Source organism: Corvus brachyrhynchos, unplaced genomic scaffold, assembly GCF_000691975.1.
Source record: "Corvus brachyrhynchos isolate BGI_N302 unplaced genomic scaffold, ASM69197v1 scaffold142, whole genome shotgun sequence".
Taxonomy (NCBI): domain Eukaryota; kingdom Metazoa; phylum Chordata; class Aves; order Passeriformes; family Corvidae; genus Corvus; species Corvus brachyrhynchos.
Genome location: NW_008237226.1, coordinates 4,047,595 through 4,065,625, shown reverse-complemented (window position 1 = coordinate 4,065,625; position 18,031 = coordinate 4,047,595). Strand labels below are relative to the sequence as shown.

At 37.2% G+C, this 18,031-nt stretch overlaps 1 protein-coding gene across 1 annotated transcript in view; it reads left to right on the top strand.

Moving 5' to 3' along the window:
* Positions 1–17,573, top strand: part of HEPACAM2 (HEPACAM family member 2) — a 26,587-nt gene extending 9,014 nt beyond the window's left edge. Inside the window, exons 4-10 of the mRNA XM_008629905.2 lie at positions 4,507–4,803; positions 7,681–7,806; positions 7,891–7,915; positions 8,041–8,078; positions 9,377–9,450; positions 11,610–11,722; positions 14,951–17,573. Of these exons, the coding sequence (XP_008628127.2) occupies positions 4,507–4,803; positions 7,681–7,806; positions 7,891–7,915; positions 8,041–8,078; positions 9,377–9,450; positions 11,610–11,722; positions 14,951–14,960 (683 nt within the window). The 3' untranslated portion in view covers positions 14,961–17,573. The remainder of the gene's footprint in view (positions 1–4,506; positions 4,804–7,680; positions 7,807–7,890; positions 7,916–8,040; positions 8,079–9,376; positions 9,451–11,609; positions 11,723–14,950) is intronic.
* The last annotated feature ends 458 nt before the right edge of the window (positions 17,574–18,031 follow it).

Genomic DNA, 18,031 nt, shown 5'->3' with positions numbered 1-18,031 from the left:
TGGCAGCTGCCAGGCAGCCCATGCTCAACTTGTTATGATTGCACTCCCAATATATTCAAAACCTACATCTCTTACATCTCTAGCTCTCATATCTTCCTCCTCCTCCTTTTATCTCCTTTCATCTCTGATTATCTATTTTGCTACCCTTTTTTAATTGTAACTTGGAAGAATTGGGTAAGGGGGTGACTTGCATCTAAACTATGAGGGAAATCTCCACACTGCACCAGAAGAGAAAAAGACTGCCTAAATTAGCAGAGGTGAACAAGGACATTGTTAGATATGAGCTGATGTAAGCTTATAAGATTGACAGCAGTGCAGACTTGAAGAAGCAGTTTCAAAGAGTCCTAAACAGGGCAAATATTAATGGACCTTTCATCTCATTATACAGAGGAATCACGATACTCTGATCTACAAGGAAATAACCAGTACTGATGGAGCTTTTACTTATCACTACTGTAATTAAAAAAAAAAAAATCACATTCTTTCCTCAAGGTAGCACATTTTTATATGCCTGCTTTTGTAGAGAACAGTCTCAGCTCACTTATGTGCTTAAAGTGCTAAGAAAGAGAGCTGAAGGTGTATGAATGCAGTTCCTCTACTGTGTTTCTCACTTTAATGAGCTGTGAATCAACCTTATACAGGTCTCTCTTCAAACTTGGGACACTCTATCCAGCCTGACAGCCTTCTTCCAATGCAATAAAGTCAGGTCAGGCTAGAAAAACATCTGCCACTCTTGCTGCCTTTCTGACAGCTCTGTTTGTTGCACAGCCCGTATGAGATTTGAATTTCTGACCTGTTGCACACAGGATTGTCTCCAAAGCACTGATCACGCTGACAGGTGCCTGGGACACTTGCTCTGACAACATGTGTGCCCTTCAGTCCCAGCTCTGGTACTGCTTCTTCCTGTCTTCCTCACTCAATTACATGCATTTGTCAGCAAATTTGTAGAATCTTTCCAAGTTCTAAATTGGAAACCTGGTTTTGACCTATTGTTTACCAGAATTTTAAAATCGCAAAGTTACTTAAGTGTCCACATTTCTTGAATCTTCTGCTGTTTGAGTGGTTGTGCTATACATCTCTATCAAAAACCTTGAGATACACTTTTTCTCCATGTGTGTAAATATTATTGTGTATGCATTTTCAGAATGTCCTTTGTAATTAATCAGAACTGAGGGTTTGCTTTGTGCATAATGTAAAATCTGAAAAAAAAAGTATTAAGAGCAAACAATGCAATGCTGAAAGGCTGCAAATATATATGGTATTCTCTATATCCAAGTCAGTGATGGGAATTGGGGTCTTACTTCCTGAGCTATATGAAGTCACCTAATTTGGTTCAACCTCTGCCTGCAGAAGTAGTTTGTCTCCCAGCTCCCAGTTGTCAATAACAATCCAGAACAGGCCCCGGGATCTCTGTCTGCCATATGTCAGTGCTGTGGGGGAGTTACTGGAGGTGATAAAGAAAAGGTCACTCATGGTAAATACCTGCCATCTGCTTGGAAACTGTAAGAGTCTCGTAGTGATAGGAGCAATTGGAAATATTCCCACAGAGCAGTAAATTGTTACTCAGAAAGATTGATTTATTATTTTACACATCATTTAGTTAACTGGTTTTACTGAGACAAGAGGCAGTTTTCTGTAGAGAACAATACTGGGAAGGGAAAATAGAGCTGAGGGATCCATGAAGGCTGTAATTGTGGGTTTTTACTGAGTATGAGAAGTGTTTTTTAATTCGCATTTTATTAATATTATCCTGCTTCTCCATTAGTTATGATGATAATGCAGCCTGGAACATGGCTATTGCAGCCGTGTGACTCAGAAACAAGTTATTTCAAGACTGGAAGAAGCTGCTGTCCTGTAGGCTGCAGCAGACACTGTTGTACTGTGTTGATAGAGTTAAATTTAGCAGACCAAGTGGGATTCTCTTCCTCAAGTCTTCCAAAAGATAGAGTATCCTTAGTACTAGAGAGGTAATGGTTCATTGCCTGCTTTTTAGAATCATCCTTGAAGCTGTGTATATCTGTCAGTTACACCGTGTTTAGGGACCTTGATGTACACAATGCCCAGGAGAGGCAAAAGATTGCTCCAGGCAAAGCAGAAGGGTAACCCGATCCTTGTGTTAACTTCAGCAAGGAATGCCACTTTTCAGGTTTTGCCAAAATTTGGCTACTTCTTAAGATAATCTCTCTTTGATTTTTTCAAAGTTACTTCCCCAGCCAGTGTGTGTCAGTGTTTGTAATAATGATTTTTTTCAACTTGCAGCTTTCGTTAAAATCTAGTTCTCCTTGTTATCTCTTTATGCTGCACTGTTATGATACTGACAAAAAAAGCAGAACTCAGTTCTGATTCTTTTGAAGGCTGTGGCAAACCACCCACTACAGTGAGGGGGCATGGGAACCAGTCAGCTATTCTTACCATTAATCTCTGTTAACACATATCAAAGCCATATTATCAGTGAAAATAAAAGCTAATTTTCTTAAGAAGGGCGAATTGGATTGGAAGAACCATGGAATGCTCTGAAAAGTAAAAAAAGTATGTTCCTGCCTATAAATAGTGTGTGAGGGGCTTTATTTCATTTATGAAAGTGTCAAAGATCAGTACATCTCTTCTCCTTTTGGATCTGAAAAAAAAGGGAAGTAAATACCTGTATGAGGTGAGCCCCTGTGAAAACCTCCCCTTCCACAGAAACATGCAGCCCAAGTGAGGTCAGCCAAGCCAAAACAGTGGGGTATAGGTCTGTACTTCACAGAAATGGTCATTACAGAGTCAGCTGGCTCTTGGAGACAATAAAGCAAGTGGCTCAGGAACTGCAGAGCCTGTGAGGAAGCAGCCCAGCATCTAGAACTTTAAGAAATGCTTTGGTTCTTCAGAGTGGCTGCTGCAATGTAGGTGGGAGCAACACTAATTCATGCTGAAGTGAATTTGTATTTCATTTCCCAAGAAAATATTATGCGTGATGTTGGCCATTCCTTAAAATGAGACTGCAAAAAGCTTACCACTAGGAAGTAAGTAGAGAAAACGGAAAGGTTGACAAGTTTATGTTGTGAAATATGGACATTTACTTAAATGTGGACTAAACTGAGGTCATACGTGGTGATCTATATTCTCTTGTCTAAGACTTAAACAGAAAAAACCACAAAATGGCCTGGTTTGTGCTGTGTGCTGGTGGCTTAGGTGTTCTTGAGAATAAATGAGTCTTATAAAAAAAAGACAGTAAATAGAAGTGTATATTAGAGGAAGTTCTAACAGCATCCTGAATTTCCTGGTGGGAAATAGAGTCTGAAATGTACCAGTGTGCAGCTTCATGTAACAGGGACTTTCCCATTCAAACCCAGCAACATTATCTTAATTCTTCCAGACAGCCATAGGAAGGTGGAGATATTACTCAATTCCACTGTACTGTCCCCATTTTGTGCTACACCACTCTGTGTGAGGCAGCTTTATTGATCTTCAGAGATCCTACCAAAAAGATACTCTGCATATTTTCTTCTTTGGCTCTCTCAGTATTAGGTCTGTACATTTTTGGTTATCCATGTAAGTCCTCAGGGAATTAGCAACATTGAAATCATTAGGTTGTTTTGGGGCTTTTTAAACTAGAAAAAGTGATTTAATAAGGCACACTTCAAATATTATATGCTCTACATTAATTTACTTTGATAACTGTAAAAATAATTTTAATGTGTAAAGATATAAAAGCCCCAATGATCTGAAATGTTCTAGTAAAAATAGCATGAGAAATATTCCTTTAATATTTAAGTATATTGTTTCCCTTTTTATTTTCCTATGCAGGTTACACTAATAATACTGATCTGCTAAATTTTTTGAGTAATGAACACATGACTATGGAACAACATATGCTTCTTCTAAGTATATTCAGGAAAACAACTTTTCTTTCAGCAGAAGGGCTTACTCTTGAAAAAAACACAGTTGTTGGAATAGTACAAGCCTACTAAAGTGGAGGGAAAGTTAAAGTTTATTCTAGCAGTTATTTATGGAAACATTTTTCTGAACTTATCTAAGGTACATCCCACTCAATATTATACCTGTAAGGTAGTTCCCTAAATAATTATTATACTGTAAATTATTGCAGTGAATGTAATATTCCAAGGCTAATTTGTACACTTTTAATTGTGCAGAGAAATCACTTCTGCCAGTAAGTTTGACATTGAAGTAGAAATCAAATTATGTCCCTGAAGATGTGCTCCTTTACTTCATAGAAATCCAACTGATTTCAGTTTTCATTCTTTTTATCATACTGAGAAATACATAATCGTGCTTTTTCCCTAAACAGCAATTAGACCAGTATTAAATGGGTTAGCCTGAGCTAAGCCTGGCACAAACCCAGTTATTGAACAGAAAGCCTTTTAATTGAAATGACTGAATGCCAGCCATTCTAAAGGCTAGTTTAATTTAAATATTCTGACTTCAGAGATACACTTCTGATTAAAGTTTAATTATGTGATTTGATTTTCATTTTCTCACTATATTTCCCTTTTTTTTCCAATGCAGATGGACCTTATGGACTTAGAGTCAAATCAGACAAAGGTCTGAATATAGGGGCAGTGTTTACCGTTGACATGGGGGAAGTTGTACTGTTTGACTGCTCAGCAGATTCAAATCCACCAAATATCTATTCATGGATTCAGAGGGATGACAATACCACTCAAGTAATCAAATATGGACCCCATCTGGAAGTTGTATCTGATAAGGTGGCCCAGAAGACAATCGATTACATGTGCTGTGCTTTCAACAATGTGACTGGAAAACGAGATGAAACTCATTTCACAGTTGTGGTTACTTCTGTAGGTAAGAATGTAACTTCATTGCTGTCAGCATAACATGTGAGTGGAGCGTCAGCCCCAGAAAAAGGAAGTCATTCTTAGAATATGTATCAAAATTGAGGTCTTGCTAAGTATATAGTAAAGGGGCTTTTGGACATTCTGTGAGATACGGGTTTTACTTGCAGTATGACACTGCTCAGAACACAACCCACTAAGACACTGAAGTTTTGTGGGATTTTGTTACAATGTTCATGCAAATGATTTCCCTGTCATATTTATGAATCTCTGGATTGATTGCTGGGTTCTGAAGAACACATGCCTTTATTTCTCATACACTATAATCTCAGCTCCTGTACAATTGTGTTCGACAGCAACAAAGCGGTTTTTCAGAAAATCTCCAGAAGCATAGAGCAAAGAACAAGATATTGAGGAAGTCTGATATGTCTTCTCAGTACAGGTGGATACAAGTATTTCCAAATAAGGAATTTATGCTATTGATGTTCAACAAGATAGACTAAGATTGCCTACTGGAAAATTTAACAAAGCAATTTCACTTGTGCTGAGCAAAGAGGTCAACCATTTGTTAGTCTGGTAAACAAGAAGAGGAGATGTCCATCTTTCAGGCTGACTTACTGATTCATCATAAATACAGGGCTTTCAATATGCTGGAAGGAAGATGTGTTGCAATTTCGTAGTAAGAATACTGCACTCAAAAACTAAATATTGTGGTTAGTAGTGAAAGCAAATGCAACCAGAACTGTGTTGATAGAAATAAACATGACATTTCTCCAGGAAGTTCATGTAAGCTATGATATTCAGCTGAGATTTCCTTTCAGAGGCCAAAAAGAAGGAAAGACTCCACAGATTCATGTTTAGTTGCACTTAAAATAATAGATTTGCTAATTTCAAATATTTTACTTAAATCTTATTAAAACATTTTATCCTGTGTATGTAAAAATATAAAAAAGATAATTTCCCCCCTCTATAGCCATTTTCTTTTTGATGAGTGTTTATTCAAATAGCAGTAAACCCAGATGTCAAGGCTATACTTTGCAGAGCAGCACTGACTGATTGTAGGAGGTGTGAATTCACACATAATTCATTCTCAGTGATGCTGCTCAGGCTAAATTCTGATTGCAACTGAATAAACCTACTAAGCAAAGACTATGAAAATTGTCTATATTTCTTTTCTTTATCCCCATAATCCTAGATACAGAGCCTGGACCATGGCATTCAAAATAGTGGAAACCCCACTTTCAGTAGCGACAGGAACTCTGATGTTTCAGAAGATCTTACACAACTTCCCCATGGGACAGAAACTCACCTATATGGTGCTATAGACAGCTGCCTAATTAACCCTAAAAATTATCAATGAAACAATGATTTTACTAAGTTACAATGATATGAATAATTGCAGTAAGTTGTTACCCAGTTTTAGCCAACATTCTAAAATAAGATGCAGTATCTCATGTACACAAGTCATTGCTCAGTTTTCAAGTTTAGTCAGCTTGAGTGTGTTAAATGCATGCAAAGAGCATGTCTTTGTTTTCTGCACTGATATATCTATGGAGATGTGATTTATTGAGTCTCCATTTGAAATGACTCACTTTAAAGAACAATTTGAAGGACTCATCTGATTCTCCAGCATTTGGACTTTTCCTTTCTAAGGAAAGCAGTACACTGAAGGACTACAAAATAATTGGTGAAATTGCAGTGATTTATTTTCCCATGTCTTTAGGACACACCTGGCTAGAAATCCTCATATTTAATCTTCATGAAAACCACTGCACATTTAGCCAGCACAATGCCTGTGAATTACATGGAGATGTAAGTAAATGTAAGCAATTCTAGCTCTCTGCACAGGAGCTCATCTACTACTGGAAACATATCCAGCTAAATAATATACATTTTAATTGTACTAATAAATCTGGCACTAGCAAATATGCAACATTAATTTACCTGTATGGATTGTGACACGTCCTCTAATTACATTAATTCTGCGCAGTTCAGAGCAAAAGGAGGAAATTAAGAGTGCACAAGCAACTATGTCTGGTGTTTCCTAACTTTCACATTCTTGTCTTTGCAAACTCACTGCAGATGTTTTCCATGTGCTTTTAAGTATGTAATCTATGCAATTTGTGTTTGTGTTGTATCAGAAAATCCTGCTGGAAAACTGCTGCTAATGCATACCTTAGCAAAAGGCCTGAGCAAAGGAAAGAAATAGTTTGAATATGTTTAGATATGAATACAAACAAACATAACATGGTGGAGTCACCATCCTTGGAGGTGTTTAAGGCAAGACTGTGCATGGAACTTAGTGCAATGGTGGTCTTTGGCCATAGGTTGGACTCAATGGTCTCAGAGGTTTTTTCCAACCTAATTAATTCTGTGATTCTGTGATAATTTATTGGTTTCTGATGTGGTTTGATAAACAACCAGACTGTCAGTGATCTGAAAATCTTTAGAAAAAGCCTAATGGATCTTTCGTCCTCTCCTCCTTTATAGATCCTACTGCTAGGAGGATTTCCCTCCAATCTAGCACAAGCTGCTCTCTCACCCTATTTTTTGGTAGTACAGTGTCTTTATGCCTCAAGTTATAATATGCATCTTTTTCTGGTGCTGTAATTTGTGGATTACATTTAATTACTTTCATTTAGCTCTAGGCACTAATTTGCTCTGGAGTCTTATCTGATACGCATATCATTGCTTTTTCAGTTCAGGAGATTTGTGGGGAAAAATAGATATTACCCATTCACAAGACCCCACATTTTGTATCTGTTTTGTATCCCTATGCAGGTTTACTAGCTTCGGATTAATTTAAAAAAGATGAATTTTTCTGTGTCATTGTAGCACATTGTAAAGAACAAGAAATTAAATACAATACTCATCTTTTTTGTCACAGGGTTGGAAAAGCTGGCCCAGAAAGGAAAATCTTTGTCTTCTCTTGCAGTAATAACAGGAATTTCATTATTTTTGATCCTAGCTATGGCCTTTTTATTCTTATGGAAAAGCTATCAGCCACATAAAGGTATGTAAAAGTTAAGCACAGTCCAGCTCTTCTTTTGGACCATTGGAGCAAAAAGAATAATTTTTCTTTTTTTCTTCTTTTCAGTGATACAACAGAAGCTACAGAGGAGGTACAAAAATAATTCATTCTTAGGTCTACAAGTCCTTTCCATCCAGAGAATTGCATTTTTATTAATATTAATTTTCTTTCCTTGGCTTATGATGTCAAACTGAGAAACATGTTTATGTTTTCTAGGGCAGAGGCTGACTACAGAAAGGCACAGGCCTTTTCAGGTAATGGTAATGAAATAAGTGTGAGCATAAGGTCAAAATCCATTCCTGAAAAAGAAAAATAGCATCCCCACATAGAGGAAAAAAAAAGAAGAAAAGGAATAAAAGTGTGTTTTTATGTTGGGTTGCACGCCTCTATAATCACTTAATTAAGATAAGACCTAAATGAGAAGTCAGCATGGGTTTAGCTCATGTCTGAAGCTCATAGCAGTATGTACTGTTGCCTTGAATTCTACCTGTTAGTCCCAGTATTCTGGGATTGGAATACCTGTATTCCGCTGTTGTGACCAAAATTACTTAAATCAGTGTTACTCTGGGATAGCAGTGAGAGGTGATACGCTGTGGGAGGATTACAATTGAAAATGTTTGTGGCATCAACTGTTACCAAAATCATGAGACAATGACATTGCAGTATACATATCTTCTACCATATTCTGTACTATTTTCTGTGTCATCAGGACCCAGAGTGGTTTTTTCACTGCCTCTTTTCCTTCCACAATCCTTCCCACATGATCCTAGGCAGGAGATGCTAGAGACTAGCCATCCTTTGGAAGGATATCACTTTTATTCCCATTCCTTTCTACCAAAGCATCAGAGCAGACCATAAACATGCACAAGGATAGGGAGGTATATGAAACTTAGGAAGGTAAGAAATTCACTTGAGCACAGAGGGCCCATCACCCTGGCAAGTCATATCAAAGGCTGGAATCTCAACCCTGTTGTTAGTGCTGCAACCTTTGCTGTGGAGTAATGCCCAAGAGACAACCAAGAGCCTCAGATCTCCTGGACAGTACGAGGGTAGATAAAGAGACTAACTACACCTAAATACACGCTGTATCTGAAGACCCAAATAATACTGTGGCACCTATTAGTACCATGTTCCCTTTTATTATTCTCAGCATTATAAAACATTCAGGTGCTACTGCTTCACTACACTATAGTTGTGCTGAATTTATGAATTCAGCCTCTTTTCTATGGGAAATGAAAGTAAATTGGTCATTTTAGCCTTCCAGAATAGAGAGTTTGAATGTCTCTATCAAAATTGTTGATTTTGAGGTTAGGAAGAGGTTGAGGTTAGGAAGAGGCTCCTCACTTGGTCCAAGGTGTGGGAAATCACCAAGCAGCTCTGCAGCTGTCCTGCCTTGCTCCACACCAGTTTAGGAGTTTGGCAGGGAAGTGGTTTAAAGCAGATCACATAACCAGTATTTGGGTGTTTTAAAAATTAGGGCAAAATACATTGCCAGTCATTATTTTCCAGGTTCATATTGCGTCTCTTTTTTTAATCACTGTTCTAACTTCAGGACATGAAAGTGCTTCAGATGATTTTGGGATATATGAGTTCATCACATTTCCAGATCTTACCAGTGGTTCTAGGGTATGTGGTTTTATATCATAAACAGACAGTTTAGTTTCTCTTCTATTTCTCTAAGTATACTAAAATCTGTACTAGAATCCTTCTGTAGGTTTGCTTCTGTTGCTTTTTATGGATGTCTGTATGACACCATATTCATGGCTATTGTTCACCCAGTACTTGCTCTTTCCTTCCTGTGTTAGTAGTTCAGTACTTTGTAATCGACATAGTGCAGTAAGGAATAACCAAGCTCTAAAGACAGCAATCTCCATTCAACTACCCTATATTAAAAGGCTGTTTGCAGTGTTGAGTAGTCGGGTAGCACTGAAGCACTTGTGTCACACAGACAAGAGTATTATTGTGACGCCATTTTCTCCCTTGACCCTAATATTTCTGCTCATGCAGCATTCAACCATGGCAGGGCAGAAAAGGCTCAGGGGGAGTATTTAAAGTTTGAATGTAAGCTAAGTCTCAGCTATATTTCACAAAAATTATTTTGTTAGCTTTATGTATTGTGGGGGAGGAATTAAGCAAAGGAATTTTCCTTGCAGATAAAAAAATCCTGCAACATTTGCTGCTTCCTTGCATTGTGTCTTTGCTGACATTACTGTATAGGAGTTGGAGATCATTCTGATGTGATTTAAAAGGACAAAGAAAAAAATTAGAAACAGCCACAAAATTTAGGGACAACGGTAAAACTTGGAGGAAGTAGAAGAAAGACTTTCCCTTTGCTGGGGAAAATTGCCAGCAATGTAATCTTGTTCCTTCGGAGAGCATCAATTTGGTCAGGTAACGGAGAGCTCTTAAAGCATGGTCACATTGTCACACCTAATTTTTTTTATGATTAGTACTCATAATACATGATGTCAAAAACCAGTCATATATTAATTAATTATCTTCTCTGATGGAGTTAGATGTTTGAAAGATACATTTATAGGGCTAAAGTGCTACCACAAATGTTAGTGGAGAGGACAGACTTTTACAGCAGCAGAGATAAAAGACTTTTAGAAAACAGAGGAGCTGAACTGCATCTGTTATAATTTGTGCCAGTAAGAGTCTAATTAAGTTAAGAGATCAGGCCCTAAATCATTACAGCCTTAAGCACACTAAGTGATAATCACACGTAAGTGATATTATGCTGAAGAGGGTATATTTAGATTACATATTAGGAACAGATTCTTTACTGTGAGGATGGTGAGGCACTGGGACAAGTTGCCTCAGTTGCGGATGTCCCATCCCTGGAAGTGTTCAGAGTCAGACTGGACTTCAAGCAACCTGGTCTAGTGAAAGATGTCCCTGTCCATGGCAGACAGGTTGGACCTGGATGATCTTTAAGGTCTTCCAGCCCAAACCTTCTATGATTCTATATCCCTTAAACTGATCCTATCACAGTATCACATTCTTGCAGGATCAGGGCCTATGTAGGTCAGGAGGGAGAGAGCAGTGTAAAGAACAACAGGATGGATGAACAAGCCATGAAATCTACTATAATTTCCAGTAAAATTTCAAGAAAGAGGAGAAACTCCACTGGTTTATGTTCAGCTACTCAAATTTATAGCATTGTAGGTTAAGTCCACATCTGATCCACTGCTTCGTTTTAGTCCGCAGAGAAAGGGGAAAATAAGAAAGTGGTGATAATGAAGAACTGGAGGTTGGGTATAGGCAGAAAGATTGGTATTTCCTTATGGATGCAGAGTCTAGGTAAATCTGTCTTGACATAAGAGGAAATTAATATACTTAACATATTGAACAGTCAGTATTACTTGACTTATGAAAATTACTTGCATTTCTCTCTCTTTGACCGGCCAGTAGGAGCTTTATGCTGAGCCCATGCCCTGAATATTTCCTGCTTTTTTCTGTCTGTTCTCCTGCTTTGCTCTTTATTAAAAGTTTCTTTCTTGACTTGTGGTATGTTAATATAAAGTATTTGCTGTATTAAATGCAAAAGCTGCATCCTAAATCTTTTAAGGGGCTAAATGTATTTAAAACTATTACTTGCCTTACTATTAATGTGATGAGAACTTACCCAAAATGAAATGTAAACTAGCAGAGACTACCTGTTCAATCCACAAGCAAAACTGTGATGAAAAGTTAAAAAAATTACAAGTTACATTATCTGTTTAATTTCTGTTGAATCTTTTCCTATTTGTACTTATAGTAGGAATATACTTTGCTGCTTTCAGGTTTCAAGTCAATCTGTTCCTGGCTCTGACTTTGTCGCAGGCCAGGATATGCTAAGTACGGTTTATGAAGTTATTCAGCACATTCCTGAGCAGCCGCAACAAGACCACCAACAGTAAGTTACAGACTGTGTTCACTCACGTGGTAGCTCAAAGACAAATACTTTTGCACCCAGAACAATTTACATATTGGTAGATGTTTTTTTATTCCACTGAGAGCGTTATGGAAGGAAAGATATAAGCTACCTTAATTCCTCCACTATTTCCTATCCAATCCCCCACTTTTCTTCAAGACTCCAGTCTGTTGTTTCATCATGCCAGTTTTGTTAAAGTGTGAAAAACAAAAGGTAAGATCTTTGAACACAGCTTCAAATGAAAATTCCCACTTAATTTAATAGGGCACCAAAACATCAGCACTTCCTACTGAGCAGGTTAAATATTCAGTCAAGGCAGTTTAATTGGCACATAGCTTCCAGACCTGTCAGCCATGTGCCAAGTAGAGTTAGGGTGGGGTTTTTTGCAATGTTGAAATTGGTCAGCTGTATAATAATCAGTGGTTGTTGAAATAGTCACTGAAATATTAACAGACTAGTACTTGAGTAAGCAGTGTCTCCATAGCAAAAGAATTCTTGTTCTGTGCTACCCTGGCTGGGAACTCCACAGAAACACTTTTGCTGAGTTAAATACCAGGAAGGCCCCAGCACATTGTGCTTATGTCTCATAGACCTGGTTTTGTTCAAATCACCTACTGAGTATCACTTACTGGCATAAGAAGGGTGAATACACTAAAGTTTCTGTAGCTGTGGTATAGCTATAGCCATAAATCTGTTGTGAATATTGAACATATTTCTTACAAATTAAGAACAGCACACAAGACTTTATTTGGTAACAAGCCTATTATATCACGTTTTCTATGATTTTTTAATGTGTTTTGTTTCTTTTATACTTGAAAAGAAAAGTACACACTCTTAACAATATGCTAATCGGTTGCCTGAGTAATCACAATGTTTATGTGACTACATTAGTATGCAGTACTTAAACTACAAAAAATTTTGTGCAGGTTATATCTTCAACTGTGTGTCCAAGTTATGTATGAAAACATGCAGCCATGCTTGTCAAAACAAGCTGGTCAGTGAGAAAACAACACTGAATTGCTAATGATGTTTTTGTTCTGCTTGGGATTTTTCACTTTGAACCCTAAGATTTTTAAAGCCAGATGTAAAAAAATACCATTCATAAAGTACGTGTTTTCTTACTCTTCCTCTTACACGCCTTCCTTCTCAACTTTCTCACTGATACATGACCTCTCTGAAAAAAGGAATAAATGCAACAACAACGTAACTTGAACTTTGTGACAATTCAGAGTTCAACTAAAACTTTGCAAAGCATATTCTGTAGTTGTAAAGGACTCATTTGCATAAACCAATTTTTTCTGCTCTTTTCATATTTCATATTTTGAAAAGGAAACATAGGAAAAATTTTCACTAGTAGCACAAAATCTGCTAAGCATGATGCTGAGTAAAGTACTCAGATTAGAAAGACCACATTCATGAATTTTCCAGTTCCCTGATCTGCTGAGAAGGAGCACTCTGAGTGGTAAATAAATAAGGACAACTAAGTCAATTCTGATGCTTACAGCAGGATGCTTCAGCTTTCAGTATAAAGGAGAAACAAAACACCACAGAACAGAGAATGAAGCTGGGAAAGTAATTGCAGACTCCTGTAGTGCAAAGTAATGATTGCTTATGGATGAATCCCACAGACTTGGTATGCAATCATCTGTACAATAATCAGCAATATTCATGGGAAAAATGATACAAAACTTGTCTGCACTCTGTTTATGGCAGGAATCTCTCCTTGTAAAAAGCAAGAGAACAGATTTTATGGGAGCCAAACAGATTTGTTGGTTAAGTGGTCACTTTATTCTTATTCCAAATGCTTCTGACTGGAACTGCTGTGATTTCACTGATTTCTTAAAATAAATATGTAAAGAAAAATCAGTCAAAAGCAATGTTTAATTCTCAGATTTACAGTTTGAGAATCTTTCAAATCCTCACTTTGAATGTAACTTCACCAGAATTAGCTGGTGTTTTCTCTCTTGCTCTTAGAAATCCCAGTGATAGTGTCAGAAAATTTGCAGACTAGTCAATGCCTAACACCTGGGAATAGCCATTTCCACTTTTCGTCATGCTTTTTGCAGTCTTTTTATCCTTTCATTCACAAATGCACTTTTGCCTTTGACACTAAATAATTACAAAATTTTTGATGCACACCAGCTCTTGAAAGGTAGAAATACTACTGGAAAATAATTAAATTCTTTAACCCTCTTGGGTTTGGACTGACAGACTTACAACTTAATTGCAGTCAGAACAGGAGGTGAGATGATAGCTGGCTTTGCACTTTTACATTCATGTGCTTCCATTAGTTGCTTTTCACAACAGTCCTTTGTAGATTCACCTCCTCTGCTCCTCCAGAGAATCAAAGGGAAAACACGAAATCAGATTTTGAGGAAATTGTTCTGCTCCATCTCTGGACTCCATAGTCACAGGGAGTTACGGGATAGTCACATACTCAAGTATTTCATTAAACAGATTCTTTTAAGCCATTTTGGTTTGATTCTTTTCTTATCCTTGGACATTTTTTTACACTAAATATAAATCCTGTGACAAACTGAACAACAGGTTCTTCCTCATATGAAAGAAATCCAAAAACGACTGCCAAAGCTAATGAGCAAGAGGTTTAGCCAGCTTTCACAGATAAGCACTGACAGCTCATAACTGTATTGCTTACAAAAACTGTTTGTAACTTAAGTTTCATTTTCACTCCAAATGAAGGTAATTTTACATCATCTTCCTCTCCTCTGATCCTTACTGTTTCTCTCATATCTAGCATTAACTATTTCACAACTTTCTGCTCTGCCAGCTGTTGAAGAGCAGTAAGGATGCAAAGCCTTGCCAGGCATTCGGCACAGGGTTGTACTGTGGACTGCACTGGCTCAGTTCATGGTTACCACCACCCTTTGGCAGGTACACTATTGTTGTACAATAGGAGCAGCTTGAAATTGCTGTACAGAAAGAGCAGCAATGCAGGATGCCATATTAAGCATTATGTTATTTATGGCTCAAACCTCTGTTGTCTTTTAAAAACTAGACATACTATGCATACTAAAAATTTAGTCAAAAATCAGTGTGTTGCAAATATGTCCCCAGAGATCTTATTCAGGCTGAAGAACTGCTTTGTGTTTAGAACTGCTGGTTTGTTTACATGTTTGCAATCGTTCTTTTAAAGAACAGAAAAACAGTATTGTGGACAATTGTCATATATATATGTATGTTCTTTCCTAGATGTATATGAAGATACGGGAACAGGAAATCAAAGCATCTGAAAATACCAAAGTTACTTCTCTTTCTTTATGATATATTGAAAGGAAATGCCAACAACTCCAAGAGTAGCAAAGGCTACCTTTTCTTGAAAGCAACTTCTCTTCAGACTGACAATCCCTTTCCTTGGGGTGCTCCAAATTGCCCATTTCTTAATTCTTTTTTCTTTTTTTTACGTAATAATTCCTTGGAAAATATGGATATTTTTAATTCTTTTTTTTTTTCTTATCAGTGAATACAAAAGACAAAGGGATAGCTTAAAAAATGCACTATAAAACATGCATCTTTTTTTTAAAAACAATCGGCAGAGGCACAAGTAGGAATCAGGCCCAAGATGCCATCCATGCTTGTTTTATTTAAAAAATTGCAAAAAATAGCATACAGGAGGTTTTTGTATTTGGGTTGGCTTTCACAGGAGAAGACCTCCATACTGGCCTGAAAAATAATAAATGCAGTATGTCAGACTGCAAAATACATTTGGGATTTAAAGTCAAGTCAGTCTTTTAACTCATTTAATGTGACATAATTTACAAGCATAGATACTGATCTGTCAGGCAGTTACAGTTTTAAAATGTACATACATATATTGTTCAGAATAATGTGTTCTCATTAAATTCTGTTTCCTTTGCATTTTAACTGGTTTTCTATTTGCTGATGAAGAGCCTGTTTCTCATTGACTAGGAGAGCAAGTAATATTCAAGTTATTTCCAAAAGCTGCAGAAAGTTCAGGGTATTTGTACATTAAGATAATTCTCCAGTGCAAATGAAACCAATATTACTCTGTTTAAACAGTGTGCTACAAGTCCCTTTGCAAATAGAGGAACACTCTTCCAGAAGCTTCTGTTAGCTGACTTCTGAATCCTGCAGGAAAATTCACTATTATTTCCACAAGGTCAGCTATTAGTTGGTGTCAGTTAGATGCAGTCAGGGAAAAGAAGAAATATGAACAGAATTAATCTACAGGAAAAAAAAGATACTTCAGGAACGGTTAATTTGTGCAGAAAAAGAGAAAGCATACAGTGTGTCCATGCTTTAAGATGGGCTGTATGGTATTATTTAGAGCACTCTGTATTATGAAAAATAATTTGCACTTATTTAAAGTATCTCCTTAATCCATATTTACTAAATATTCTTCCGGTCTCCATCTTTCAAAGACAAGGAAAAATGACATGGTTTTCAGTGAGCATTCTGATCTTGTGAGGCTGAAAAAAAAAGGAAAAAACAATTGCACCATTGTGCATGAGAAAAATAGGATTTGGCATTTCACAGAGGCAGCAGGTGAAGCCCAAATATGCAAGAAGTAGTGACATGATCTCAAAGATAACGTAGTCACCAGATTTGCTCCCTAAGAAATAGCCATCTGACATGAAGGCATCTAAGGCAGAGGCTCTAAGTAGGAACATTTGGGCAGAACTCTGAAAGACTGAGAAACTTAGAGAGTTCCCCATAAATTCCTCCGTTGTTCAGTCAAAGCTGATTTCATGTGTGTTTCAAATTGGGACAGCTCTTTGGGATTTGCAAAGTCTGATTTTCACGCTCTTTTTTCCTCCTCTTCTTGGTGGAGCAATAATTTTAATTGCTCTGAAGGGAGCATGCTGATTTCTGAAGTGCTTGAGACCATTCCATCTTACCACACTGCATGTCATTGCAGGCCACAGGGCAGGAAATGCAGATAAATTGAGAAAAAGTAGTTTCTCCACCTCTGGACCCTCTGTATTCAAAACTGACAATCATATATATTTTTCTAAGGTTTTGTGGGGGGAAAAAAAGAAATCAGGTCAATTTCAGTTCCAGTCTACATTCTTTTAAGCTCACCTATATATATATGCCTAAGTGCATTTTAAGGGTCCCAAAAGATTTTGTTTCAGAATCTGTGCTCATGTCCCAGTAAAAGATGAGCAGAGTGTTTTGGATTAAGCCATTCATCAATAGTGTGAGATGACTTCAGCAGTCCAATACAAAAGTCCACCATAACAGTCTTTTAAACTTCTGAAAAGTGCCTGTAAAAATACCTGTAAATTTAATAAAACAATTTTGTTTATGCATCATGTAATGTCTAACAGTTCTGTGTGTCCATGCATTTTCACTGGAAAGGACACCTATCATTAGGTTGGAAATAAGAAACAAAAACCTGCCTGTTGCAAGTAAAATGTTCCTTGGATGCCCCATATGCTGGTCGTGGCTGCCACATTCCTAGTCTCCACTTACAACAAAAATTCACAGCAAAAAACTGAACTGGTAGGGAAATTTATTTTACTACAGGAAGAAGAAAAACTGTCTTAAATAATTCTTCTAGCTATGGCAGCAGAACCAGCTCTGCAAATAGGAATATGTTATTGAAACAGACAGAGAGCAAACACAAGCAAGTCATCTTCTGCTTATAATATATTGTTCTCATCTGTTTTTGTTTCATTGTGTCTTGTGTATTACTGACTGTTAGCCAAAAATAGACTGGCATAAATTCCTATTCAAACTGTGCTCATTCTTTACAGTTCTTCCAAAATTTGCACAGTGCATTGAGCTACTTTTGGTGGAGAAATCCATTTGGTGGAGGTATAAAAACAATAAACTGTGAGGAAAAAACCAATTCTGAAATGTCACAGAATCTTAATGGATGACAAAGAAAACCTTTACATATTGTACGCTTGCCCCTTTTTCACTGCTACCACAACATTCAAAAGAGATTGATAAGCTTTTATTTATTGATGTAAAATCTATTCCAAATTTTACCAAAGCAAATGGAGTGTGTGTCCATTGAACTAGATGATGTATACACTGGGAAGTTCAAATATGAGATGGGGATAATGAGAAAGCAATGTGAAATGGGACAGGGGGAATTAAAAAAATCCTCTCTTGGTTTTTTTCCCCCATTCCTTTTGGTGGAGGCTTTTGCCATTTCATTTGCCTGCTGGTGAGGGTCAAGAACATCTTTCTTTGATGAAGTAAGGCTGTGGTGTGGACTTGAGATCAAAGGTAGGGCAGATAAGCCATAATTCTGGGATTCTGAAGTGTAGGAACAGCAACAGAAGTCACAGCACCTTCAGG